Raw genomic sequence first — 27,981 nt, forward strand, 5'->3', positions numbered from 1 at the left:
CACAGGTCCTCGTCCTTCCCGGGGACGCGAACCGAAGGTCCCTAGAGGCGGCCGCGGGCCGGGGACTAACCTGGCGCTCCCACAACCCCCGCCCCCGCTGGGGGGAGGAGCGACGGCTACAATGGAGCCTCCTCGGGGCTTTGTGCGCGCCTGGAATCCAGCTGTCGCCGCCCCTCGGAGCCCCCTGGCCCCAGGGCGCACACTTCCGGGCCGCTGCCACCCGGAAAGCTTCGGCAGCCGCCACCCCGAGAGGCGACAACCGCTCCCTCCCATTCCCCAGCCGTCCCCCCCACTTGCGCCCCGAAATGCCGGTCGACTTCAACGGGTACTGGAAGATGCTGAGCAACGAGAATTTCGAGGAGTACTTACGCGCGCTGGGTAAGCCGCTGCCCGCCGCGCTCGGCCCCGGGCGCCCCGCCGTGCGCCTCCCGGGAGCCCGCCCGCTCCAGCGCCCGCGCCCGCGCCGCCGGACTCCCCCTGGGCACCGCTCCGAGGGTGGCCGGCAGCCTTCGGATCGGAGGCTCAGGGGTTAGGGTTAGGGTTAATTGGTGGCAAAAGTCTGATAGTTGGCTCTAGACTAGAGGTGGATAATTTCATTAGGAGAGCTGGGCTTGGGTTGCTCTTTTTTGGGGGGTTTTGGTTTTTTGTTTTTTTCTTTTTTGGTTTTGTTTTTAAAACGTTAACAAAAGGGCAGAAAAACTTGCAATAAAAAAGAATGAAAAAGGTACAGAAAGGCTGCACACAGACTGCCTGTGTTATAGGGTATGGGATTAGCTTTAGGACATCCTTTTCCCCCTAACACCTGGAGCCACAAGGTTTAGAGGGGAGTAGGATCGGACCCTTGGGGACCCATTCCTTGGAAATAGTTGTCTGAGTTTTTTGCCCCTGCCCCTTGAACACCCCTGCAGATGTCAATGTGGCTTTGCGCAAAATCGCCAATTTGCTGAAGCCAGACAAAGAGATTGTGCAAGACGGCGACCATATGATCATCCGCACGCTGAGCACTTTTAGGAACTACATCATGGACTTCCAAGTTGGGCAGGAGTTTGAGGAAGATCTGACGGGCATAGATGACCGCAAGTGTATGGTGAGGATTTGCGTCATGTACGGCCTTTGCTGCCCAGGGGCCTGGCCGGAGACCAGGCTAGTTCATCTGAGGGTAGAAAAGGCCCTTGTGGTCTTAGGGAACCCTCCTGATCCCGGCACTCTCAGCGCTCAAGGTAGGCAGCACCTGCTCATCCAGGATACCCCTCCACCCAAACCAGATGGTACTGGTGAGCAGGTTGTAGAGGCCCTATTCTGTCCCACTGGAGCCAGGAGCCCTGTGCACTGGACAGCCCCTAATCCTCACAGCTTTGAGGGAGGTGTGAGTTCACCCATTTTACAGATGAGGAAAACACCACAAAGAGATGAAGTATCAAGCCCAGAGTAGCACAGCCAGGAAGTGGCTTAGCTGGAATTCCAGGCAAATCTGTTGATTGTGCTCTGGTTGCACTATGGGCTGAGGGAGGCAGAGGAAAAGAAGGGGAGAGAAAAAATAAAGAGCCCTTTGAAGTGTTTGTGTCTATCTGAGCTGGCATGGAACCAATCTACGAAGCAGGGAGCATTGTGATCTCTGCCAGAAGTCTCTGACCTGCCCCTCTTCATGCTAAAAGTGGGATTTGGCCATGGGCCAGCCCCTTCCCCACCCATTCCTCCTCTGTGGTGAGCTTCCTTTGAACCTTTTGCCCAACCAACACCTACTCTGTAAGTCAAAGCCTCTGTAACCCAGGGCAGAGGAAGCTGCCTTGGAGGTGGGGGGTTGGGGAGTAGAGAAGGAAGCTGACCTTGCTGTCCCCAGGGCTGGGAAGCTGGTGACCGGGAGGCCCCAATTAACACTGCCACAGCAGAGTCCGGAAGGTCAGCCCTAGGCCTCCATCAACATTCTCAAGTCCCCAGGAGGTCGGGATGCTCCTCCTCCGCTTACTCCCTCCCTCCCCCATTCTCCTCTCACAGTCTTTGGTCCAGAGGGAGCTTCTGTTCACCCCCCAGGGAGCCACCTGGCTTTTGGGTGAGGTTCTCCTCCCCCTCCCATCATTTCCCAAGCATCCACCCTTGGTTAATTTTTTTACAGCACAGCCCATGCGGGAAGGATTAGTAACCCCATGTTATGCAATGGCTGAGATTCCCGACAGGGGAGCAGACTTGTGTACATGGGATTTGAACCAGAAGTCTTCAGATTTGGAAGCCCACACTCCTGCTCTCTGCCAGGCTCCTCTCTGCTCATTGTCTTTGCAAAAACCAGATGGCCTTGTTGGTTTAGACCTGTGGTTAAAGGAGTGCCTGTGTGTGTCTGGGAATCTGAGCGCCAGGCCTGAAGGATTCAGCCCCCTCCCTTGTTGATTCATCTGAAGGCTGTCAGGAGTGAGTGTGTGAATCTGCTCTTTGGAATGATGGTGGTAGATGCCACTTGTGGGGAAAAAATGCTGCTGTTCTAGGGAAATGCCAGGATGTGCCTGTCAAAGGCCCAAGGCCTCTTAATCTGCAGCAGGGCTCACAATGGGAAAGGAAACCTTCTGCCAGGATCTGCTTCCCAGAGCTGGGGGCCCTGTCATTCTGACCACTGCCCAAGATCTGCTCCCCAGCTGCTCCGTGGAACCCTAAGACCCAAGAGCAACCCTGTCCACAGCTCACTTGGGCACTCACAGACATGGCAAACATTGTTTACTTTGGGTCACAACAGCCTCTGGAATGTGCTGGTTTGTCCTTGGCTAATTATCTTTACTCTTTCCCTCCCTCCCTCATCCATTAATTCGGGAAATGTTGATCACTCAGCAACACTAGTTAATCCCCATCCAGTGCTTACTATGCGAGTTTTTTTTTTTTTTTTTAACTCACTGAATCTTCACCATACTGTTTTACAGATAAGTGAACAGAGGCAAGGTTTTTCCTGTGAGCTTAGGATGGTTAAGTTAGTAGCAGTCAGGATCTGAATTCGGTCCCAGTCCCTGAGTCCCTGTCCGTAAGCACTGCTGGGACCTACTGCTCTTCTCACCTCACCAGCTTGCTGCTGCCCCAGGCACAGGGACCAGCCCAGCGCGTCAGTCCCGGATGTCCAGCCTGTGTGGTAGAGATCGACGCACAGCACACAGTGACACTGGTGGTGAGCGAGGGGATCCCAGAAGGAAGACTTCTGCACTTAATTGAAAAGAAAAAAGGGGTGGATGGGAGGGTTGGGACACAGAGGAAGGGCATGTGGCCACCTTCTTTGTCTTTCTTTTTTTTTCTTTAAAGAAAATGGAGCACATATATAAATTTTTTCCTACTACCTACCCCTTTAGCCCTTTCTTCTCCCCTCTTCCCTCTAAGCCCCAAAAACCTTACTTTGGTTATTAGTGTCTGCTAGTTTACAATTATTTTGCCTTACTACTTCATCCACCATGATTCCTTATTTTATTCATATATGTGAAATTGTCCAATATCTTGACTTACTTTGCTACATCGCAAGCTCCTTCCTTTTGCTGTAACGTTTCATCTTTCCTTGTGGCTAGAGAGTATTCCATTGTGTGTCTTTATCTCAACATCTTTATCTGCTCCTCTGTTAATGTGCACTTAGGTGGCTTCCGAATCCCAGCTATCATAGATAACACTGCAATCAACATTGAACAGCATATAATTTTGGGGGGTTGATGGCTTTGTATTCTTTGGATAGACACCCAAAAGTGGGATTGCTGGATTTTATGGTTATTTCCATGTTCAGTTTTTTAAGGTAGGTCCAGATCGCTTTCCAAAATGGCTACATCAGTTTACATTGCCACCAACAATATGTTACTGTTTTCCAAAGGATTCCTCTTCCTCCACGCCCTCCTCAGCACTTATTGTTGGAGGTCACTTTTGTTTTTTGATCCAGTATTAGGATAGTGGTAGGTGAGCAGACCAGGGATTCCAGCAACTCGGAAGGCTACATGAAGCTGTGCAGCACTCAGGGTTACCTTTGCTGTCCCGGGACTCAGGGTGCTTCCTCCTAAGTCGATGGGACTTCCCTTGCTGTTGTCTATTGCAGGGAGGGATGGCACCTCTGCTTGGGCCTTTCCTTGGAGTCTGCTTTGCAGGGAAGCCCTCTTTCCAGGCTGCCCAGCGGGATGGTGGAGCACAGTGAAGAGCATGCCTGGAGGAAGGTGCAGGGTAATAGAATTACATAGCTAGAGGGTTTCGTGTTGAGGGAAGCAGCATGCATGCCAAGAGGCCACACTGGTTGAAGTCTCTAGGGCCCTCAGCGGTGCTGGGCAAGTTGAAACTTTCACACTGCCCACCAGCCAGTGTGCAGGAGGAGACCAGTTTATTCTTCAGCTTTGGGTTGTTCATTCTTCCATGTTCTTCCCAACACATGACAAGGGTTTCATTTCTCATCTTTGATCATTCATTCATTTGAATTGTCCTTTCCTCTGTTGGTCTTACAAGCATTTCATGGTGCTCACTCTGAGCAGTATGCCTGCTCTGCAGCCCCTGTTACTGAGATGAATTGTACAAGATTGTGGGCCTCCGGAGTTCGTTGTAGTGAGGAGTAGAGGGGACCAACTAAAACAGCCAATAATATGTGATGTGTGTTCGTGGTGGGAGAACAGGCTGTACAGGATGTCCTGCCAGGACCCGGAGGTCAGGGAAGGGTCCCATGGAAAGTGGAGTCTGAATTGTGGCTTGAAGGATAGACAGGAAGTAGCTTGGCAAACCAAAAGTGGGTAAGAGGAAGGTCAAGGCCAAGGCCAAGAGAGGAACACTTGATAAATACTCCTTTAGACCTGTCCTTTAGACCAGAAGCTCAGCCCTGGAGTCAGAGAGGCAGCAGGACTCTTAGAGCACCCAGACCAGTGGAGGAGAAAGACACAACTTTAGGCCATTTCAGGCCAGTGTATTGATGGAAGCGGAATGGGCTGAGGAATGTGGGACTGGGATGGAGGGAGCAGTGGTCAGGGAAGTTTCCCAGAGGAGGTGACAACTAAGTGAGGCCTTATAAGACAAGTAAGAATTAGGTCAGATGTGGAAGAGGGATAAGAACATTCCAGGCAGAGGGAAACATATGCATAAAGATCCAGAGGTCAGGAAGGGCCTGGTTAGGAGTTTCAGAGGTGAGAGAGGTACAGCTGCAAAGACTTCAGGGTGGCTAGAGTTGTTGATGTTGGCTTCAACCTTTGCCAAGGTGGGGACCTTGAGAAAGTGGCCAGGGCATAGCAGTGTTCCCCAGCAGGGGCCTGGATGTGGCCCTGACAGGCACAGGGAGCCCACGCTGGGAGAGGCGGGGTGAGGTTGACAGTCCTCACCAAAGAGCCAGAGGCACCTAGAGATCCCTGATCCTGCCTTGTGCCATGGGAACCTTATCTATATTCTACAGCAGCAGCCCGAGGATGAAACCCAGCCTGCAGATGTGTTTTGCTTGGCCTGTACAATCTTTGGAAAATTTCACAGTCAATGATTGCCAAAGATGGTAAGATGTCATGAAAAAAATCCATATTTCTGCCTATTCTTATAAAAAAAAAAATCAATGCTGCTGAAAATGCTGGATTCCTGCTTATTCCTGTGCTGTGGATCCCTGGGACACTGTCACAGTTGCTCCCTGAGGATGGGGCTTCTCCAGTTTACCACCCTCCTCACATGCCCTATTACCTGAAACCCAGGTGGCCAGCCCTCGTCACTGTTTACTCTCTGGGCGCCATGATGCAAAGCGGTGGCAGCAACATCAGGAGAACGTGTTAGAAACACAGATTCTCTAGCCACACCCCTGGCCTATGGAATCAGAAATTCTGGGAGAGCGGCCAGCATTCTGGGTTTTGCTAAACCCACCAGCTGATTCTGATACAACTAAAGTTTGAGAACCATGGCTTTGGAGTAAAGAAACATCTCTTTGTGCCTGTCTTTACAAACTGAGAAACTACGAAATCAGGTAGAAAGGGGCCCTCCCACCAGACAGTCTAGTCCATCATTTAACCCCCAGGGACACCACAATCCAGACCCTGAAATCCAAGTCCCTGAAATGGCTCTGTGGTCCCTCCCCAGGTGGAGGGGTGGAGGGATTCAGATCTGTAGAGCTGGGATCACTCAGCTGACATTTCCAGTCTGTTCTATTCCAATCTTGTTTAACCCTCAGCAGCAGGGGCTACCATGTTGGTAGGAAGATATAAAGACTGGATTCAGCGTTTCTGTACTGCCCTCCTGCCTGCCTTTATCCATTAAAATGAAATCACAGCCTCGGCTTGAAGCCAGCATCATTTAATGAATCTAGCTGATGCAGCTTTTGCCAGGGTGGGGACCTTGAGAAAGGAAGGCACCCCTCAACCTCAAAGAGTGCTGCCCACTCCAAGGCCAGGGGATCCCTGGGAATGAGGTGTTATAGAACTCTTTGTTCTAAACTCCCCCCAGCAGGAGCAGCTTTTGTGGGAAAAGACTGAGCTAGGAATCACAGCCGAGAGCAGAAGGGCCATTTGTCATCCAACCAAGAGCTTGCTGAGGTTTGCGCTGGAGGAGCCTTTGTTCATTCGGATGCTTGGTGCCTCCTCCCCTGGCTGAAGCCTCGCCTTCCTCTCCAGCCTTGAACTCAAGATGACCCCTTCCACGGGGCCTGCCTTCCGCTTCTAGTCCTCCCCCTCCTCCTCCCGCCTGCGTCTCCTCTCTTTCTTTATTATAAAATGAGGGGAAAATCAAGCAGCACAGGCAAGTGGAGACTGACCTTCCCCCACTGGCCCCACTCCCACTCCCCAGAGGTCACTGGCGAATCTGTACAGAAATCAGCCTCGAGTGTGGATGCTCTTTATCGGCTGATTGATTAGTTGGTCAATATCTCTATCTAAAGTCAAAAAGAAAAAAGAGAACGAGAGAAGGAAGAAGAGAAAGACAAAAAGAAATTGACGCTTCTGTATGTTGTTTTACTCTATAATATTTTCTTAGCATCTTTTCATATCAGCGCTTAAATTTTCTGTGTCCTTTCTTCTTTAACCACGTATGTTTTCTTTCCTTCCCTCTCATCCATCCATCCGTCCATCCATCCATCCATCCATCCATCCATCCGGTTTTATATGATAATACCTGAAATCAACCAAACTGCAATTTAACACTTTGCTTTAAGCCCGTATCAGCTTTCTCACCCTGTTCTTGACTCATTAAGGAGATTTTTTTGGTTCATAATTTAAAAAACACTATGCCAATAGCAGAATTAAGTCCCTGGCAGCAGAGCTGAGAACACCATAGGATCCAGGAGCCCTGTGAGAACCGCCCCGCCATTCTACTGGGTCCTTTCCAGGATGGAAACAGGGAGTCTCTTTCATGTCTTAGCTAAAGGTCTCTGACCTTTGAAATCGGTGTCAGCAGCATGCTTTTGAGGATTACTAAAAGGAGAATTAAAGCAACCCAAATAAAATTCACAAAGTAGCTTTTAAGAATCACAGTGGTTTGTTAGGTTTTGGTTTTTATTAGACTGGAACAAGGAAAATAATGTGTACTCTATCCTTGCAAAGTGCTGGGCCTGCATATAATGATCTTAGTACTATCTCTTTTGCTTCCCACAATAAATGCTATTCTGTGAATATCATTTACCCACAGTACTGGTTAAAATCTAAGTCAGAAAGGTAAAAAGACTTTACCCTGTGTCAGCCATCAGCTGGTGGCAGAGAGGATTCTAACTAGTCTATTTCTGAAACTCTGTTACAAGGCATTTAGAGCTCTTCTGGGGGCTAGTACCTAAATCCCTTGTTATAAGCCTCATCATGAGTTGGAGGTAAGGTCAGACAGTATTGACAGGGCAAGGGAACATGGGCAAGAATGCTGATATTAGAATCAGACATCTGGTTTTGAATGTCCCCTATTACCTAACTGACAGCGTTAGTTAAATGATGGGACACATGACCTCAGTTTTCACATCTGTAAAATGGGTGCTATGACTGCCCTGCCTATCTCAGGAGGCAGATGATACAGGGGACAGTGCCTTGTGAAGCCATGATCTCATGTGCAACAAGGGGCAGAGCCCTTCTGATGCATTCTATTCCCTCGAAGGGTGATAAATTGGTATGATGTGACTTCCATGCCATCTTCATGACTGCTTCATAGAGAAATCCAAAGGAAGGAGAAAATAAAATAAGGTCAGTAGCATGAGTGGGGGCAATGAGGCAGGAAGAGAGAAAGAATTTGAGCTTGGAGGCTTGCTGAAGCTCCTTACACTAACACCATTCTGAGACTTTTATGTACTGAGCAAGTACATTCCCTTTCTTTCCTCTTAAGCTATTTGAACCTGTTTCCTGTCACATCTAAAAACATCCTAAGGCATCCAGAGTTCAGAGATCATGGGGTCAGAACCACACAAGCAGATAGAGCAGTAGTTCTCAAACTTAAACTTGTCCCACCCCCAGAGTTCAGAAGGCCTGGAATAGGGCCCAAGAGTTTGTTTTTCTAACAATTTCCCAGATGATGTTGATGTTGTTGGTTCAAAGACCATTCTTTTGATTACTAACAAGAAAAAAAAAAAAGGAAGTAGGCTGGTTCATGCCCAGTTTCTGTAATGTTCTCATCATGATTCAGTGTGATAGTTCAGTGTGCAGGGTTAAGGGTGCCCAGTTCTGGTCAATGAACGAGAGTGGCAAGATACAGTTCAGTGCCTGCAGGTGGGGTCTGCCCAGGAACACCAAACTTGCAGCAGCACACGCTGGCTTGCAACTGAGGAGCCAAGAAAGCGATACCAGGATTGTGTGCAACTGGACAAGTGTGGGGTACAACAGAGCAATTAGGAGCCTGGTTTTGAGAAGAACCTGGGTTTGAATCCTGGATACACTTTCCTGCTGCATTTCCTTGTAAAAAAGTGCTTAATCCCTTTGGGTTCATTTGTAAATAGGGGCCAGGAGTAGTACCACTCATGGCACTATTACCAAAATCAAATATGGTGATGAATTACTTCAATTTTTTATTTGTGTAAAAAACACTCTAAAACTTCATACCTTCAAGGAGCAGTGCTTATTTGCTTCATGAACCTGTAACTTGGGCAGGGCACAAAAGGGGTGGCTCATCCCTGCTTCGTGTCATGTCAGTGAGAAGCTGGGGGACCCACCTTCCAAAGGGCTCGCTCAGATGCATTCTCGCTTGCTGCATGAGCTTCTTCCCACTATGGCAGCTGCTTATTCAAGAATGAGAATCCCAACAGAACACACCAGAAGTGCGTGGCACTTTTATGATTTACTTAGATATATAGAACAGCTTTGCCATATTCTCTTCACTGAAGTGGACTCAAAGTCCCACCCATCTTCAAGGGAAGGAGACAAGGACTCCATATCTCAGCACAGGTGCAGCAAGTTTCTAGAAGAGCATGTTGTAGGGTGGAAGAAACTTTAGGGTAGATCAATGTGCTATTTGTATGCTCAGCTGCTAGTGCCTAGAGTCTAGTGACTGTACAGTAGGAGATGGGACATCACCTCTGGCTAAACCTCAAAGGCCTGTCAGTGATGGGCTCTCGTTGTGATGAATCTGGTGTAGAAAGAGAGCCCACAGGATGCCGATACCGAAATTTCAGGTTTTCAGGTCTAGTCTCCAGCCAGGAATGGATTCCAAGCTGCAGTGGCAGCGCTGAGCCCCAGCAACTAGACCACCATGGGTTGGTGTCTCACAAAGCCACACCAGGAACTTCGCTGATGCACAGGCAAGCAAGAGAAAAGAGGCAAATTTGCTTAGAGAAAGAAAAAGTTTATTGAGGAGAAAAGAAGGAGCAGAAATAAAGTGGGATTCCTGGGCTAATGGAACCAGGCCAGGGAGGGGCAAGGAAGCCAAAGTAGAGTTGTGCCTCAGGGAATATAGACCTTCTTTCCCAGATTATTCTAAAGCCCCACCAGACTCTTTGTGATTGGTTAGTTCTCAGTGGTCTCACTCACTGCCTTAATGTCTCTGTGCCTAGAACTACAACTCTGTCCCAGCCCTTATTTTTTTTCTTTATTGGCCTTGTCCAGGAATGTCCTGTTGACCCCTAGTCCTGGGGTGTTTGATTAGTCCCCTTTGGAATGTGTTGTCCTGGAGCTTCCCTGAACTCTCCTGAGCTTTTTCCTATTCTATTCTGACCCTAAGGGCTCTCCTCTTGCCCTATGCCTCAATGCTATGGGTGGGAAGGATGTACAGTATCTGGAGCTGGGCCTCTGCAGGCAGGATGGCTATCCCAGGTCCCCAGGCCACTGACCACCCAAGGCAGGTCCAGCATGGAAAAGTAATGTGTGGGCTAGGAGGGTAATGCGTGGGTCGGGGGTTGGCAGTCCTGCAGGAAAGCATGAGAGTATTGGAAGGTGGTCCAGGACTTCACATTCAATGCTACACCTTCTTCCAAAAATCCCAAATAGGTGGGTCTGAACAGTAGCTGAAACCACCTTCCAAATGTGAGTTCAATGTAGGAATCTCCTTTTCACTAGTATACTGTCCCTGCCTCTGAAGATTCAGGCCCTCACAGTCAAGGAATCTGGAACCTCCTCTTCCCTAGGGACCACTTGTTATAAACCCAGAACCCCTGGCTCCACAGAGCCTAGAACCAGAAGAGATAGATGGATGGAATTCCCCTCTGCTCTCCCCGCCAGGCACCAAGAGGATGTAAACTGATGACTTTGCAATTAGAATTCCTTTCCCCTATGGAAGCCTCCTCTGGAAACTGGCCCCTGCAGCCCAGTCCAGTCCTATGACAGGCATTTCCCATGGGCCCAGGGATTTATTATTATTTAACTTGGAGTTGATTGAACATTTATTTCTCTGAAAGCAAGATTGGGCCTAACTCACAATAGCTTCCTCCCTGCAAACCATTTTTGTAGTTGTGTCTATTGTGTAAGTTCAATTGTGGGAGAGCAGTGCGCGCAAACACACACCACCCCTTTTCCTTCAAAGAGGAACCTCAAAGTCTCTGCTTGGTGCCTGAAATACCACCATTAGAGCACGTTCATTTTGGGTAAAAAGTCAAAGACTTCAGGCCTCCCTGGTGGTGCAGCAGTTGAGCGCTGGGTTGCGAAGCTGCCCGAAGCCTCCGTGGCTCTGGTTCGATCCCTGGCTGCTCCCCGGCCACCAGAGGAGGGTCCCACATGGCGCGCAGACCTCTCCTGCCGCCCGCTGCTCCCCTCAGCAGTGTACTTTGGTCCTTCTGCCTGCTCTGCCCCCCACTCTGGCTCTGGTGAATTCTTTCACCCTCCCGCGTACCCAGTGCTTGTATAAATAAATAAATAAATCTTTGGGAAAAAAAAACAAAAACAAAAAAAGTCAAAGACTTCTCTAGGTGTTTCCTTTATTATGTAAATACCTTAGAATGCCTCACCATCTTTCATACTGGGATATTACCCAATCTTTCCTTCCTTGCTTGCTTCCTGCTCTCTTTCCTGACCTGAGAGTCCAAGGACACCACAGGAATACTCTGGGGAAGAACTATATGTATAAAATGGGTATGAAGTGCATGAAAGGAGGGATGGAGGAGCACTCAGGCTACAAAACCCACCTTCACCAGCCTTTACAACAGAACTGACCCTGCACTCTGAAAATGGGGGACAGGGGAGAAAAGAAATCCCATCTGACAGTGTGCAGTGAGTCAGAAAAATCATCCTACTTTTTGGCTCAGAGGTCCAATTTATGGGATCATATTCTAGGAAAATCATTCAAAAGGAATAAGAAGTTGTATCTATTTGTAAAAGGTATCTGTAGCTGTATGGTAATAATCCCCAACAATCCAGTAAGCAGCTGAGGGCTGCTACGTGGCGGATTGGGTTAGCACTTCATATCAATTACACACTAGCAATCCTAGAGGGGAGTGCCACTCTCACGTCACCCAGATGGGGAGCCAAGGGTCCTGCCTAGTCAAGCTCCTGCTTAACTCTAGTTCTGGGATTAGATTTTTAGATCCCTGACTCCCAAGCCTGCGTGGTTTACGGAACAGCTTCCTGCTGGTGTCTTTAAGTGTCATGTGACCCCGGGTGGTTAGTGTGACTGTGGCTTTTTAATTCCATTGACCGCAATGTAGCCATGTAGGTGATCACTGTGAAAGTAAATGAAAGCATTGATAGGCGATCAGTCAACAAGTTCCATTCTGCTTAACATGTCTTTCCATTTTCCCCATTCCCACTGCTCTGAATGTCTCTTGCCTGTAATAATACTAATAATTAACGTCTTGTGTGCTTACTTACTGTGTGCCAGAATCAGCACTTTCCATGGATTATTTCATTTAATTACTGCAATATCTTCACATTGATCTCCCTTCCATTATCTTCAACACTTCAGCCCATTCTTCACATTCTGAAAGGGAATGTGCCCGTGGATTCCACAGCTCAAAAACCCCAGAGGCTCTCCAGTGCTGACAGGCAAAGGCCAGATGACACTCTGGCTCTTCAGCATGCAGGAGAACCTGCCTCTCCAGCCCCATTCCTTACCTCACACCATGCGCTTGGCCCCATCCCACCATCTGCAAATGCCTTCACTTGCTGTCCTCTTTTCCGTCTTTCTACTCACTCCTGCTTCCTCCCCCTGGGGGGATAATTTCCACTGGTCAAGACTAGCACAGGTTTAACTCTACCTGGCTTCCTTCAAGCTCTCATGGTTGAGGCCCAGCTCCCTCTCACATAGGCCACACCTGTCAGGCTGAGTCTTAACAGGTTCAACTCTAGAGCCAACCCATCACTGCTGGAATCCCATCTCTGCCGCTCAGAAACCAGTGACCTTTAGCAAGTTACTTCAGGTAGGGGCCTTGACTTGTCTGTGAAATGGGGATAATTATAAATAGGGATAATTATAACTAAAGAGCCCCTACTTCATGCTAAAGAATTAGATGCAGGAAAACCTGTGGTGCAATCACTCCATTACTCTGAGCTGTTACTTATTCTCAACCTTTATAAACAGTGTGCTCCAGAGACAAATTCTGAGAGTGGTAAGAAGCGGGAAGGGATGCCTGGCCATCCAGAGAAGGGGCGGCAAGACTATTGAGTAGAAGCTAAAAGGGCAAGTGCCTCTCCACTCCCACAGAGAACAGGCCAGGCAAGGCCAAGAGCAGAGGGGAAGTACTGCTTTCTGATTATTTTCTATGTCCTGTGCTGAAGTAGGTCTTTGCAACCCCTGGTTCCATCTCATCCTCAGGACTCTGTTCTGGGGCAGGACTCATTAGCTCATTTTGCAAAGGAGGAGATGGAGGCTCTGAGGATGAAATGTACTGCTTGGAGTCACTCAGCTTGAAAGAAGTGGGATGTATTGGAGCTCAGGTCTGCCTCTCACCGAGGCTGTCATCAGGTCCCTCCCAAATGCCCAGCTCAGACAGGCAAACTGCTGTCTGGTGGCCAGGCCAGACCCAGGCCCACCCCTGCTGGGTGCTATGCAGTGAATACAGTGCCGTGCAGCATGGCATTCCTGTGGAAACAGTGGCCTCAGAGTTGGACAGAGGAGGTGTAAACAAGACTCTTACTCTTCCCTGGCTGTGGGACCCTACGCATGGTGCCAACGCTCTCCAGGCCTCAGACACTTGAGACTAACGTCACTCCAATGGCTAAAAAAGGCTAAAAGTCTTCTTTTGGAAGACTAAAAGGCCACATTGCCAGGAATATTTGATGTAAATAAATAAATGTAAGAGTACTCCTAGAATGTTCTCTGCCATCATCCAATCATTCCACAAACGGTAATGTAAATTTTCTCTGCCATAAGGTGAGGGCTTATCGTGGGTGCTGGTATCGTGTGAATATATAGTGACTAAAATCTCTCATCTTCTGGGATTGTTTCTTTTTGCTTTAAAAGATCGAAAAGAGAGACCAGAGGCTCTGATGGAAAGGTTAAGGTCTGGGGTGGGCTATGTTCTCCAGAGTCCCTCTGAGCACTCTTTAGCAGGATAACCTTCCTTTATTCCACCCACCTCCCCACCTTCTCACTGCTGTGGGTTGACCTGTAACAGCTATTTCTTTGCACTGGCCAGGTAGCAGAGTCAGCCAGTTCGCCTGAGAGATACTCAAGCATCCGGGTTTTCCATTGCACCAGGCTTGACTATCTGAAACCACGGAGACATGAACTGGGGAAGACAAGAGGCTAGGAGCAAGCCCCCCCACCCCTCAGTTAATTCTGGGGTAGGGTCCAGCTTCATGGGGAGAGTCATGTGAAGAATTCAGTCAGACAAACCCAGTTAGAACACTCATGCACCTCCCTGTATCTGTCCATCTTATTCCCTCTGCCTAGGATTCCTTCCTTGCTCTTTTTCAATTTCTGCCTCTTAACCTAACTTTTACAGTGTCAGCTCCAGCATTACTTCCTCCAGGAAGTCTTCCCTGATGAACATCTACCTCCATTTCAGGGCCTGATGAGGCACCATCCCACTTCCAGAACTACCATTGCCTGCCTCTGCCCAGCTCTTGTCATTCTGCTAGAATTCTCTGTCTGCTTATCTTCTCCAGTAGTCTGTGAGCTCTTGAAAGTAGGGTCCTAACCTCCCCTCCCTCGCTCTGCAGCACCAAAGCTAGACTTTATGGTGTACCAGTGGAGACCGTGATTACTGAATGCTGTTTCCTTGCTCAGAACCACTCTGTAAAATCCTGCTACCATGGGCAGCTTAGATCTGGACGCTGTGGAGCACAGTGACCAAGAGCATGGTGGGCTTTATCTAAAGTCAAATCTCATCTTCCCCACCTCATGTTTAGCCAACCTCAAAGCCTCAGTCTCCACATCCATAAAAGGGGAAGGGAAAATGCTCCAGGAGATTGTAAGGAACCAATGGATATGACCCATGCTTTGCTGAATACAGTTTGTCAGGGTGATGATGGTGACAGTGACAGTGACACTGATTCTATTGCTTCCACCAGAAAGCCTTCCCTCACCCCAGGCTGGGTCGGGATGTCCATGTTGATTCCCGGCACAGAGCACAAGTAGTGTCGATGCCAGTTCATGTGTCCTGCCCTCCAGGCAGAGCTGCTCCATGGCAGAGCATCGGTCCCACTAGCCCTAGAGCCCTCCAGCCATGCTGCACCCCTAGAATGATGACGTGCAGTTCCACAGAGGCCATCTCCAGCCCCATTCATATCCTCCCATCTATTACCTTGCCTTGTGGGGCCTTGAGCTTCCTGACCGTTTCTTGTATTAAAATCTATCCCATGCACTTTCTGGAATATTAAATATGATGTGTCAAGATGAGTCTTAACAAGTTATCATTTTGTTTGCCCTAAGAATTGTATTATCATTTGCTATTTGTGCCTTCACGCTACCAGAATTGCATTCTTTCGTGCCCACAAAGGCCTTGTTGTGGCTTTACTGGTTCATAGCAGCAGCTTTTAATAGCTCTTATGTCTCTTAATTACTTGTTCACACTTTAAGGCCTTATTAATTTAGTTTTAATCTGTTTTTAGGGCATATTAGCCTTTCCCCCAGAATGTGCTGATTTTAGATCATTGCCAGCCCCCTAGGAATGGAGGAGAAAAGGAGCCAGATGGTTGGCTCACCCGCCTGGCCTCACAGACAACTAACTGATCCCTCAGCCCGAAAGAACTGGGTTCAGGTAATGACTCAACTCCTAACTCGTGGCAGGCTTGGCCGTGTTACTTCATTCTGATCAGCTTTAAAGCTTGACGATCACATGGAGCATTATGGAAAGCTCCCAGCACAGTGCTGACATTTGGCAGCTTCCCTGTCCCCTTCCCTGCCTTTCCTACTGGCTCACTTATCTAACAGGGGCACCAAAGCCTGAGAAACTTCCAGTTGTCCCAGTACCCCTCAAAAGGTGAAGCACCCTTTCAAAATCACACGCCAGAAGGAAAGGCCAATATGCTTCTTTTAGCAACTCACATAATGTATAAAGTGTTCATAATTGTCTGTTGTTTCAATTTCCCCCCAGTTTAAAGAGCTCTGGAGTCACACCTGGGTCTGTCCTGGCTCTGGGACCACGAAGTGACAGGTTCAGTCCCCGCCCTCCTGAAGGCGAGTCCGTAAGGAGCCACATGCTAGAGCTGGGTGGCGGGTGGCGAGGGAGTGGGAATCATCACCCCCTATTCCACGAAGCGATGTTTGGGGCATGTGGGAGTTTTCATGTCACAAATTCTTGGCAGCCACGTTGAGTCCCATTGTCTGTGGTCCATGCCCGGTCACTGCCAAGGGATGGCTCCATTGGCAGTCACGGTCCATCCTCCCTGTGCACAGCTGTCCCTGCCCCGGGCAAGGGGACCTCAGCACTTCCCCGGAACATGTTAGCTCAGGCTGCAGGCAAGAACCAGGTTTTCTGTGTCACTCAGCCCCATGTGGCAGTGCCAGTGGGACTTCTGAGTGGTCAGGGGAGCTAGATAATGGCTTTTGAAGTGACGGTCCCTTGTCAGAGTGATGCAAAGCTGTCTTCATCCATCTATCAGTGCGCGTCTGTCTAGGAAAGCTGCTGACAAAGCCAAAGTGTTGGAGGTTATTAGTTTTTAATAGAAAAGTTATGCCAGGGGCCTCCCCGGTGGCGCAGCGGTTGAGCGCTGGGTTGCGAAGCTGCCCGCAGCCTCTGCAGCGCCGGTTCGATCCCCGGCTGCTCCCCGGCCTCCGGAGGAGGGTCCCACATGGCACTCAGACCCCTCCTGCCGCCCACTGCTCCCCTCAGCAGTGTACTTCGGTCCTTCTGCCTGCTCTGCTCCCCGCTCTGACTCTGGTGAATTCTCTCACCCTCCCGCGCTTCTGACTGTACCCAGTGCTTGTATTAAATAAATAAATAAATAGATAGATAGATAGATAGATAAATAAATAAATAAATAGATCTTAAAAAAAAAAAAAAAAAGGAAAGTTATGCCAGCTTTGCCTAACAACTGGCTGCCCTGGTCTCCTGCCTGTTTGCAGACTTTCAGATTGCCGATGGGATAAGAATTATTGTTAGGAGGGGAGCTGAAGGTGACCACACTTCCTCCTTGAATTTGTCTGGGCATCTTCCCCAAAGTGGAATCCCAGAGCCCCTGTATCACTGCCTGTCCTGGGGTTTGTACCACACCTTCCGCAGCCCCCCAGCTTCTGCCCTTCCCCCCATGCCACTTGAAAAGCATTAGGAACATCCTTTCACCTGACATTCCCCCAGTAGTCCTGATTAAGTGGATTACACAATGATTAGTATCCACTCTAGGAAACTGGGTCAGATGACCTCTTCAAGACTCTTCTGCACTGGCATTGACAGGACAGACTACATCCCTGACTCACTCCAGCCACTGCTCCTGGGGTGGCAGAGGTGGCTGGGTGCTCGCGTGAGGGGACCTCGTGGAATGAGCTCTTGAGATGTCAGGAGGGCTGTTATCAGAAGTTACTGTGTCACAAGAAAACAAGAGGCCATTGTTTGCTACCCACCCCGCTCCAACATTACTTCTTTCCTTATTTCTTCTCTTTTATTTTTAGGTGATTCTCCTCCTCCCCGACTCCCCAGCCACCCTTTTCTTTTCTTTAGACGAATCTGATCTACTAGAAAGTGACTGATTTATTCCCACTGGATACAGAGCTTAAAAAGAAAAATCCAGTCCCATCCAAAGTGAATATGGGGTAGGAAGTAGGAGAACTAAATCACATTTTGGTGCCATCACAGTAGGGAGCTTCTAAATAAATCTTCCACTTAAGCAAAGGCTAAACTGTAGGGAAATGCACATCACAGTGCTCTTGGGCACCCCTCTCAGAGGCGGCCCCTGCAAGGTCTGTGCTGGGATCCAAGTCCCCTGGAAGGGAAGGAGCTCCTGAAACATTGAGCTGAAGACACTTCTTCGCAAATCTCCAGTTTAAAAAATGACTTTTGTTATTTTTGAACTTGAACAAGCCACCCGTATCTAAGCTCTGGACGCCACTACCATTGCCCTATGCAATTATGTTTATCTTCTCTCATCCTCAGAACAATCTGGGAAAAGAGCTCTGTCAGTTATTTAATGCTATATAGCAAACTATTCCAAAACTTAGTCATGTAAAACAGTCACCATTTATTCTCCGAGGTCTGGCCTAGACTGGGCAGTTCTTCAGCTCCGTGTGGCCGAATGCAGCAGAGGCTCAGTGGGCTGCCTCAGTTCTCCTGCAGAAGCCTCCCTTTCTCCTCCTCCAGGGCTTCTCCACGTGGCCTTCCTCTCCAGTAGAATAGTCTGGACTTCCTTAAAGCACAGCGGCTCAGTTCCAAGAGGGGAGGGTTCCAAGAGGCCAATGTACAAATGCTTGTGAAGGACCTGCTTGGTTCATACTTACTAACGGCCCATTTGGCCAGAGCAAGCCACAAAGCTAAGCCCAGAGTCAATGAGTATGTGGGAACTTAACATGGGTGAACATCATGGAACTCACTAGGGCTCACCAATGCAGTGACTCAGTATCATTTACCCTTGGGCTTTAGCAGGCAAGGGCACTGAGGCTCAGGTTCATCCAGTTCATCCGAGGTTATTTTGCATAGCCAAGGGCAAAGGGTCAAGGTCTGTTGACTCCAGGGAACATATTCTTTAATTGGGTCACCCTGATAATGGAGGGGGCACAGTCTGAGAGGGACAGGGACCAGGATTCCAGTGTAAGTGACAATTAAGTGCCAGCCCTCTTTAACCCAGAGAACAGCCCAGCAGATGTCCTGGCCACCTGGTGAGTGCTTTCCTGGATGCTTCCACCCAACCAATCAGAACTAAGGTCTGTGTGAGGGCACAGGCTGTGTGGGGAGGCACTAGAACATGTTCTAGGCCACAGTCCAAATTTTCAGTGTGGCCTGTTGGTCCCTCTCCTTGACTCCAGGATACCCTCTCCCTTACTGGCTTGATTATCATTTCATGGGTCCTTAATGATTCTGTGATGTCCTCCCACTTTTTCAAAACTAGCTGATGTTTCCTATGAAATGAAGAGCCCTCCTGGACACCATAGCTCTTGTGCACCCCTGACTTCAACACCTACCACATGGGGCTGTGACCACTGAGACTCCCTTATCTGATCTTCTCTGTGGAGATCTTTGTAGGAGCAGGGGTCTTTAAGATCCATCTCTGGCTCCCAGCACTCACACTAGCAAGAGCTGGACTGAACTCGATGCTCTTCCTCCTGAGGGATGCTCAGAATCTTAACACAGTGCCCCAGTTTTTCCTTGGAGCCCTGAAAAAACTAACAAACATCTGTTGGGCACCTGGCAGGTGCCCTGCCCCAAACTAGGAAATAAGGGGTTGCTAAGTCATGCCCTGCTACGTTCTGGCCCAAGTTCTTTTCCTCATTAGCTGAGTGACACTGAGAAATTTACTTAACCTCTCTGAGTTCAGCTTGCCCTGATGCCTAGTGCAGATGAGAATAATCTCTGTTCTTCCCAACTCATTCAGGGTCAGAACTCAACAGGAGCTTGGAGTTGAAAAAGTGACTCCTTGGAGATGAACATAGTATATGTGTGTGAAGGACCCTCCTCTTTAAGCAGTCTGATTTCCAAGGGCTCTAAGATAGGACTTTCTATACCCATAGATCTCCCTGTCTCCTTCCACCAATCATGATATCTGAATTCTGCTATCTCTTCTTCTTTTGAGCAAATGTGTTATTGTTATTTAAATCCAAAAGACTCCTGTTAAAAGATACCAAATGATCTGGAAAGATCACATTAACCCAGGAGCAAAAGTTTTCTCTACCATTCATGAACATCTTTCATACGCATTCTCCAGCACTGGTGTTGAAAGGAAAAACCAGTCTGAGCTTTCTGGTGACCATCCTAGAAATATTTATCAAAGGCCTTAAAAAGATGTACACTCATGGATGCAATGAGTCCTCCTCTGGAAACTTATTCTAAGGAAACAATGTGTTCTGAAGTAGGTATACAAGGAAACCTTATTTATAAGCGGCACGGAATTATAAATAATCTAAATGTCCAAGAATAGGTAATTGGCTAAATGATGGTATGTACATTCAGGCCTCTGCCCAATGCCGTCACCAGGGCCCCATTTTTTAGTTAATGCTCTGCTGTTGCCATCTTAAATTTTTAAATTATATTACAAAATTTTTGTACACAAAGTTTCATAGCTGCTTTATTTTAAATTCTCAACTGGAAAAAATATGTATTCTATTTGCAGGTGAATGGTTATAAACAAAATATGGCACAGCAATATAATGGAATTCTATTTAGTTATAAGTAGAAGCAAACTACTATATATCAGTGTGGATGAATCTCAAAATCAGTATTCTAAGTAATGAAGGCAAACACAAGAGATTACATCGTAAATGATTCCATGTAAATGGAATCTCCAGAAAAGGCAAATTTATGAATTCACAAAGCAGGTCAGCAAATTTTGTTTTTTAAATGAGTCCCTCATTTCCATTTTGTACTGGGCCTCATAGATGATACAACCATTTCCTAAATATCATGTAACAATTAAAATAATGCTTATGGGGAATATTTGCTGAAGAGGAAAAGTCTATTAAATGAAGAAACCATGGTACAAAACCATAAATGATGTAATCCTGGTTGTTTGCAAACAGAAATATATGTTTTATATATTCTTATATTAATAAGAATATGCATTAGAATATATATTAGAATATATTAATATATTCCTAGAAAAAAAAGACTGGTTGGAAATACACCAGAATGTTACAGGAATTACCTCTGCAGAAGCAGATTACAGGTATTCTTTTGATGACTCTCTTCCTTGTGCTTGTTTGCATTTCCCGGTGTAAGAAGGTGTGAGTATTCCCACTGACTAATATTTCTTTTAGAGGCAGAAGAAGGATGTAATGAGAAACAGCTATTCTCTCTAGGCTTCTGATTGAGTCGGAGTTCATAGTCTGCATAGTAACCTTCTGTTTAAACACATGAAGAGAAATTCCACTGATAAGGAAGTAGAGTTTTCTTACAAGCTCCTTAGAATCAAGGACTGTCTGATCTCTGGGTCCTCCGGCTTGCCATGCATGAAGCCCCAGTGAATGGGCCTCTTGTCCTGCGGCTTGAGGTCATTCCTGGTCTTTACCAGTGTCCAAGTTCTCCTGTGCCCTGTCCTTGGAACAGGGTGCAGGAGCAGAGGCTGGGCTTACTCCTGTGTAAAACCAGGGGTACGCACAGCCACTTCACCAGCCTCCCTTGTGATTGCTTCATTCCGACAGCAGAGGGCAGGAGTGATCAGTAAGTCCAGGAAGGAGATGGTTGTTGCAGGACGAGTGAAGGTGGGCCTCTGTAGGAAGATTTCCCACTATACCCATTTGTCAGTTTTCTCCTTCTCTCCTAAATCCCTACCAGGCCCTTGCTGACTGTCCTGACACAATTGAGCATGTCCAGAAACACAAGAATCCTAGAACTTTACTTCTGTAAAGTCAAGGCCTCTGACTTGATGGCCTCCCACCCCTCGCAGGACAGATAGGAACACTGGGGCCCAGAGGAGGCATGGACTTGCCGAAAGTCCAATTACAGTATACAAAGGGCAAACAGAGCTGCTACTCATGACAGTGGGGAGGCAGGGTTCACAATGTGGAATAGCACCCCATGAAAAGGAGGTTCAGAGGAAGTGGGCAGCCTTGAGAATGAGAGACCCCTGCGCCTGCCCACCAGCCCCCGTCTAGACCTTTGAGTCCTATATTTCTGTAGCTGAAATAAGATGGAAGTCTCCTATGAGTCCAGGCTGGCCTCCTGCCCTCCTTCCGCCCTTCAGAGCACCAGCACCTGGCACGACAGTGTTCTCAGGGCAGCAGTGAAGGCACAGGGGTGGCATGGGGTGGGACCCCAGCAGGGCAGCAAGATCTTCCTCCCACGGTTCCCCGAATAGCTTCCTGACCCTGCATTGTGCTGTCCACCTCTGTGCCTTTGTCTCGTGGGGGCCCTCTGAGAAACCCTCTCCCCAAGTGTCCTTTCCTTTCTTTCAACTCCATTGTCCTGTCCTTCTAGTCCCAGCCCTGGTGCCGCCTCCTCTCTCCTCCTCCACCCCACCCTTCGCTGACCCTACCTGGGTTCTTGCAGCCTCTGATCTGTAACACTGGTGACACTGGGCACCTAGGGAAGCAGTAGGGGCCAGAGGGGAGAGGGACAGATCTGTGTTCTGATCACTGACCCTCACCATTGACCACCCAGGCGAGATTGGCAAGTCCTTTAACCTGACCTGTGAAAGGAAGTGCTGACCCACGCTCTAAATGCACAGTGCTGAGGATTCGGAGATGGCACAGGGAATGCCACAGAGCAGCCGTTATACCTATAGTTGGTTATTTATAACTATAGCTATTCTATATAAGATGAAAAGCATCTTGAGGGCAAGGGTAGAGTCTGTCCCAAGACCTAATGAAGGTTGAAACTATAGATGAATGAATGAATGAAATGCCTGGGGATGGGCAGGGTACTCTGCCCATCAGCAAGATGCAGAACAGTCTCCCTCACCCAGGCCACATAGGAGCCCAGCCCTCAGAATCCCCTTTTCCCCACCCACCCAGCCCCGTTCTCAACCCTTGCATTGAGAGTCCCGCCCCATGGCTTTTTCTCTCATAATTAGCCTTTTCAATGAAATTTATGATGGTTTTGTAAAATTTAAAGCTAATTTGCACACTTTAATAACAGACGATGCACAGGGAGTATTTAGCTGCAAATATCCTATAATGAAATTGACATCCTGGATTATCAGGGATGGAGCTATCCCTCCCCCAGCCCCAGAGGCTGCTTGCTCAGAACTCACAATCGTTTTTTTTTTTTTTTTTTGCTTGGCAGACCACAGTGAGCTGGGAAGGGGACAAGCTCCAGTGTGTGCAAAAGGGTGAGAAGGAAGGACGCGGTTGGACCCAGTGGATTGAGGGTGACGAGCTGCACCTGGTAGGTTCCCGGCCAAGGGGTGGTGAAAAGAAGGGGGCCAGGTCAGGCCAGGCTGGGCCCCAGAGACCCTGGTCACTGCTGGGTGGATCTTGGAAAAAGGTCTATGGTAGCTCCTTGGTTCTGCTCTGAAGCTTCTCTTCCAAGGGCCTGGAGAAGACTTGAATAACTTTAGAAACTGAGCATGTGTTTTCAAGGTCGAAGCTGACCCAGTTGTCCAAGGTGAGGAGGTGAGGAGGTACATCTGTTGAATGCCAGGGCCGGTGCTGAACTCTTTTGCATCTCATATCTCTTTCTCTTCTCTCAGCAACCCTGGGGGCCCGGCACGGTATAATTCCTATTTTGGAGATGAAGACATGGAGGTTCACACCCAAGTTCCACACCTGGAAAGTGGCAGGTGTGGAATTTGCTCCCAAGCAATGTTTCTTTTCACCATACCAGATTGTGGCAGGCCACAACCAAGGAGAATTCTCTAAGTTTCTCTAACACATGACCTCAACGATGTAGGTCAGGGTAGGAGATGCCTTTGTCAGTGCTGGGTTAGGTTCCCACAGTCTGAAGCCTCTAGTCAAAGCCACTTCTATTCCACCCATCACCCAGAGAAAGCACTTACAGATCTAGAGGTGGGCCCTGAGCCCCAGGGCGGGTTCAGTAACCCAAGACCTCTGAGAAAAGACCTTCCACCACTCCTGTTGCCCCTTGGAAATCCCCAGTTACCATTCTTCTGAGAAGGGAACCTGGCTCAGATAACTTGGACTCTAGTCCCAATTCACTCAGTGGGCCTTTGGATCAGTGCCTCCCTTCCCTCAGCCTCAGCAGCAAAATGCTGCCTTACTACCGCAGGGTTCTGAAGATCAAGGTCTGTAAGAGCTTTGAGACTTGCCAGTGGTGAGAAGAGACACAAGGGGCATCTTTCTAATTGGCAGCTTAGGCTGATGCTATGGGCTGGGGCTGCACGCCCACCGGAAGCCAACTAGTCTCCTCCCCTGGTGGCTGTTCCCTTGTCTGTCAAGCTGTGAGGGAAGATTAAGCAATCCCCACCAACCCTTCAGTCCGATAATTGTGTGTCCTGTGCTTCCATGCAAACTTGGGGCTGCAGCCTCTTTTATTTGGCCATCAAGTGGGCTTGAAACTTCTTTAGATAGCACTTCACAAACTTGGAAATGTCATGTCAGTACAGTTAACCCTTGAACAATGTAGGGTTAAAAATCGAGGTTAATTTAGTCTGCCCTCCATATAGGCAGGTCTGCATCTGGGAGTTTGACCAACCTTGTCTGGGAGTTAGACCAACCTTTCTATCTGTGAATGCAAAACTCACAGATAGAAACAAAGTCCATGTATATATGGACCTCCAAAGTGCAGGCCGGTGCTTAGGGTCAGATTTTTGTTTTCAAGAAAACAAAAATAGGAAGGTGGTGCAACTCTGTGCTGTGTCCTCAGGCAACAGTCAGCGGGGCTGCCCTGTGGGCATGGAAGGGGCTGGCCACTGCATTGTCATGCTCCCTGAGAGCATTTAATAACTGCAATTCCAGTGCTTCATCCACTGAAATATTGACGCACATTAGCCTGGGACCTAGGCATTTTTCAAACTCCCGGGTAGTTCCAAAGTGCAGCTAAAGCTGAGAATCACACTAGTTTGCATCCCTTTGTGAGGCAACCTATTGAATTCCTCCAGGTCCAAGCCTTGTGCCTGGGACTGATTTTGGCCATGACTGGGCACAGACTCAGCCCCCAGCTGAGGTCAGAGGTTCTTAAAACCTTTTGTTCCCTTGATGATGGAAGAGGAGAAGCCTCTGAGGGTCTATGGGTCAGCTCTGAGCCATACCTGCTTCCCAGCCAGCTCCCCACAGGGCACAGCAGAGTCTGATTCCAAGATCCAGTTTAACCAGCTTTCCAAGGAATTGGTGGGGGGTTCAAACCACCTCCCTACCCCAGGATGCACTAAGTTCCAAGTGTGATCATGTCTTGGCCAATGAAAAGCATCTATTTTTGTTTCAGGAGATGAGAGCGCAGGGTGTGGTCTGCAAGCAAGTATTCAAGAAGGTTCACTGAAACCCCCAGGTGACAGGCAGGCCCTGGGCTCCCGGAATGAATGCATGGATGTGTGGGCCAGGACCCCCAGAGTACAGCATGGGACAGAAAGTCCAGCACCCTCCAACTTCCCCACCCCCTTCTAGGCACCTGTGAGCAGTATGCCTCAGCTTTTTCTCTTTCTCTTCTTAAAAACCATTCCAATAAAAACAACCTCCACTTAAGACCTGTGTTTTGCAGAAGTTTCAAAACCCCTTGGCTCCCTTTTTTACTGGAGCTTCCAGATTCATTTTTTCTCGATGCCACCCCTGGGAACAGGGAAAAAGTCAGCCACACTCCTACAGATTTGGTCCTGAGGTTGTACCACTAGGTCTTTCCTCAGAGGCATAGGGTTGAATCCTGCATATGTGGACTGGCATCAATTGGCTGTGTATTAAGGACCAACCACATCACATGTCATTCAGGGTCAAAGTTTCTGGAGTGTCACAGACCACAAATGCAGGAGAGGATAACCTCTGCCCTGGGAACTTGCAGCCTAGTTAAAGGGACCCAACTAACAGAGATCTCTAACTCTGTAGTGCACAGCTAGGAGACACCCTATAATTTATTTGTGAATGAAAGAGAACTAGATAGAATTTTAAGCCCAATGTTAGAATGAGATGAGCCTTATCAAAGGCAATTACCAACTGGATTTGATTTCAAAGAAGTCAGAAAGACATGCTTCACTACGCCAGCTCATCTATCAGCTGATATAACAGCCTGCCTTCTCACTGGTAAGAGATGAGGCATAACTTGCAAATCCTCCTAGAAGAGGGAGAACATCCTGTTCATACTAAACTGTAAGTGATTGCCCACTGTGCCTTTGCATTGAAGGAACACGGGGAAACCACAGAGTGAGGAAAGGAGGTGAGAGATCACAGATATGGGAAAGCCACTGGAACAGGGAAGACTCACATCAAGACCCCAAATGAACATCAAGACTGCCTGGGCTGCATCCTGCCTTTTGGAAAGAGCCCTAGTCTTACAAGTAGAGTTTGAGTCCCAACTCAACCACTTACAGGACAACACCGACCCCACCCTAACCTGACCTCATTTTTCCAATCATAGGCCACAATAATCCACTTCACCTCCCACACAGGTAAGTTGTGAAGCTTGTAGTGTATATTAAGCTTGTTGAGTGCCAAATGCCAGTTAGTGGCTGGTCTCCAGACCAATGACCCCAGCATATCTCACAGTGGGGCCCAAGCATACGTATTGTTATAAAACCCCCAGGTGATTCTGGTAAGCCACTGGAGTTGAGACTCACTCTCTAGAAACACTGGTTCTAGGAAATATTTCCCAGAAGTTATTCAGCCCCACCCAGGGGAATTTGGCAAGTTCTGGAGACAAACTTAATTTCACAATTTGGGAGGGAGGCACTACTGGCATCTCTTGAGCAGCGTCCAAGTATCTGCCAGATATCCTGCAATGCACAGGATAGTTCCCCACAGCAAAGGATTATCCAGCACTGTGTGTCAGCAGCGACAAGAGCAAGAAACCTGCCCTAGATAAGTATGAGAAATATTTGATATCTTTTATTATCCAGGTCATTTCCCCAGCTAAACCAAGGAAATAAAAGCCCAGACTTGCCAAAGACTGCAGCAATCCCTTTGCTTTTGCCACTCTGGTCTCTGTTCTGGGAATAGAAAAATCCAAGGTGAAGATTCTTGTGATGACCATCCATTCATTCATTACACAAATGCTTAAGAAGGCCTTATGTATGCCAGGCACTGAGCTAGTATCCTATCTGCTGGGCACCTAGGAGTTACCATCCCATTTCAGGTATTGAAACTCCCATCAGACTTCTTTCTCCATTACTCACCCAACATTTAGGTTCTCAGGGGGAAGTTCAAAGGTGTAGCATCATTGGTGTGAGTGCATGTCATATAGGAGGGAAGCCCCACTCTTGGGAGCCTTTGCCCTGTGGGGAGATTCAGGACCTATTTCAGTGGACAATGGGAGCCACAGAAAACTTTGAGCAGGGGAGTGGCATCATCAGTCTCTCAGCAAAACTATTCTGGCAACAACTGTCTCTAGAAAGAAGAGGAAAGAGTGAGCAGGAGCTTTGCACAGAGTGGTCACATTGAATGCAAACTTCACTTCAAATGAGACATATTCCCCAAAACCCGTGAAGTGAGAGGCATGCTTCTTATGCATAATCTCCAGCCACAGAAGCAGCTGTAACTTCAGTGCTGCTTTCCATTTTCTCATCTTGTGCCAGGGGGATTAGCAAGCACCACCTCCAATCCTTGGCAGAGGGCCTGCTCCTAGATTGGCAGCAGCCTGTGTGATGGTGCTTGTTCCGTCTTCTCAGTGGTTCTTTAGCTCCTCTCACTTCCAGCCCAAAGCTATCTACGTGAGGCCCATTTTTGGAACATTACCACAAGCCTTGCCACTTAACCAATATTCAAATGCCTTGTTGTAGGAGATAAGGAAGATTTACATTCTAATAGCAGCAGGCACTAGGACTGGGATCACTTACTGAATTTCCAAGCAGGGCACAAGCACTCTGATGCCCTAAGACTGACACAGGATAGGTGTGCATTTACCAGCCCTCCTGGTATCACCAGGCTGTGGAAGACATGTCATATACCTCACAATTTCTTGGGCCTGTCAACTTGGAAAATTTTTCTCCACATTTTTGAACCGGAGGGTTACAATATTTCAAAAGATGCTCTATGTGATAATTTACTAATATGTTTACATCACACAACTTCAAATTGTCATTAGAAGTAACTGAGGCAGGAGGTGCTGAGGCAAAGGTGGGCTCTCACTGAGGAGAGGCAGCAGGGTGAGGCCTCTGAGTGTTAAAGCTCTGGAGCCACATGGGCTGGATTCAAATCCCAACTCTGCTGTTTCTTCACTCGATGAGATTAAAGCAAGTTATACAATCTCTCTGTGCCTCCGTTTGCTCATCTATAAATTAGAACTCACAATTCCTCATAGAGTTTTTGTGAGGACTAATCTAATACATATAAATAACTTAGAATATATTGGGGCCTCCCTGGTGGTGCCAAGGGTTAAGACACAGTACTTCAATCCCTGGCTAGGGAGGTGACCCACATGGCACTGCAGACCTCTCTTGACTCCCCTCAGCAGTGTATTTCAGTCAATCCACCTGTTCTGTTCCCCACTTTGTCTCTGGTGAGTCCTCTCACCGCCCCCCCCCACACACCTCTGGCCTGTACCCCAGTTCTTATATGCATAAATAAATAAATCTTTTTAAA

General features: G+C 48.1%; 1 protein-coding gene across 1 annotated transcript; it reads left to right on the forward strand.

Annotated features, from left to right (window-relative positions):
- Positions 1–109: 109 nt before the first annotated feature.
- RBP1 (retinol binding protein 1) lies at positions 110–27,981 on the forward strand. Its single transcript, XM_037525890.2, is given in 5 exon segments — positions 110–186; positions 188–378; positions 909–1,087; positions 22,586–22,687; positions 24,683–27,981. Coding segments are annotated over 5 exon segments (591 nt in total). The 5' UTR covers positions 110–121; the 3' UTR covers positions 24,737–27,981.

Source organism: Talpa occidentalis, unplaced genomic scaffold, assembly GCF_014898055.3.
Source record: "Talpa occidentalis isolate TD23 unplaced genomic scaffold, MPIMG_talOcc4v2.1 talOcc4.4, whole genome shotgun sequence".
In the NCBI taxonomy this organism is placed as follows: Eukaryota; Metazoa; Chordata; class Mammalia; order Eulipotyphla; family Talpidae; genus Talpa; species Talpa occidentalis.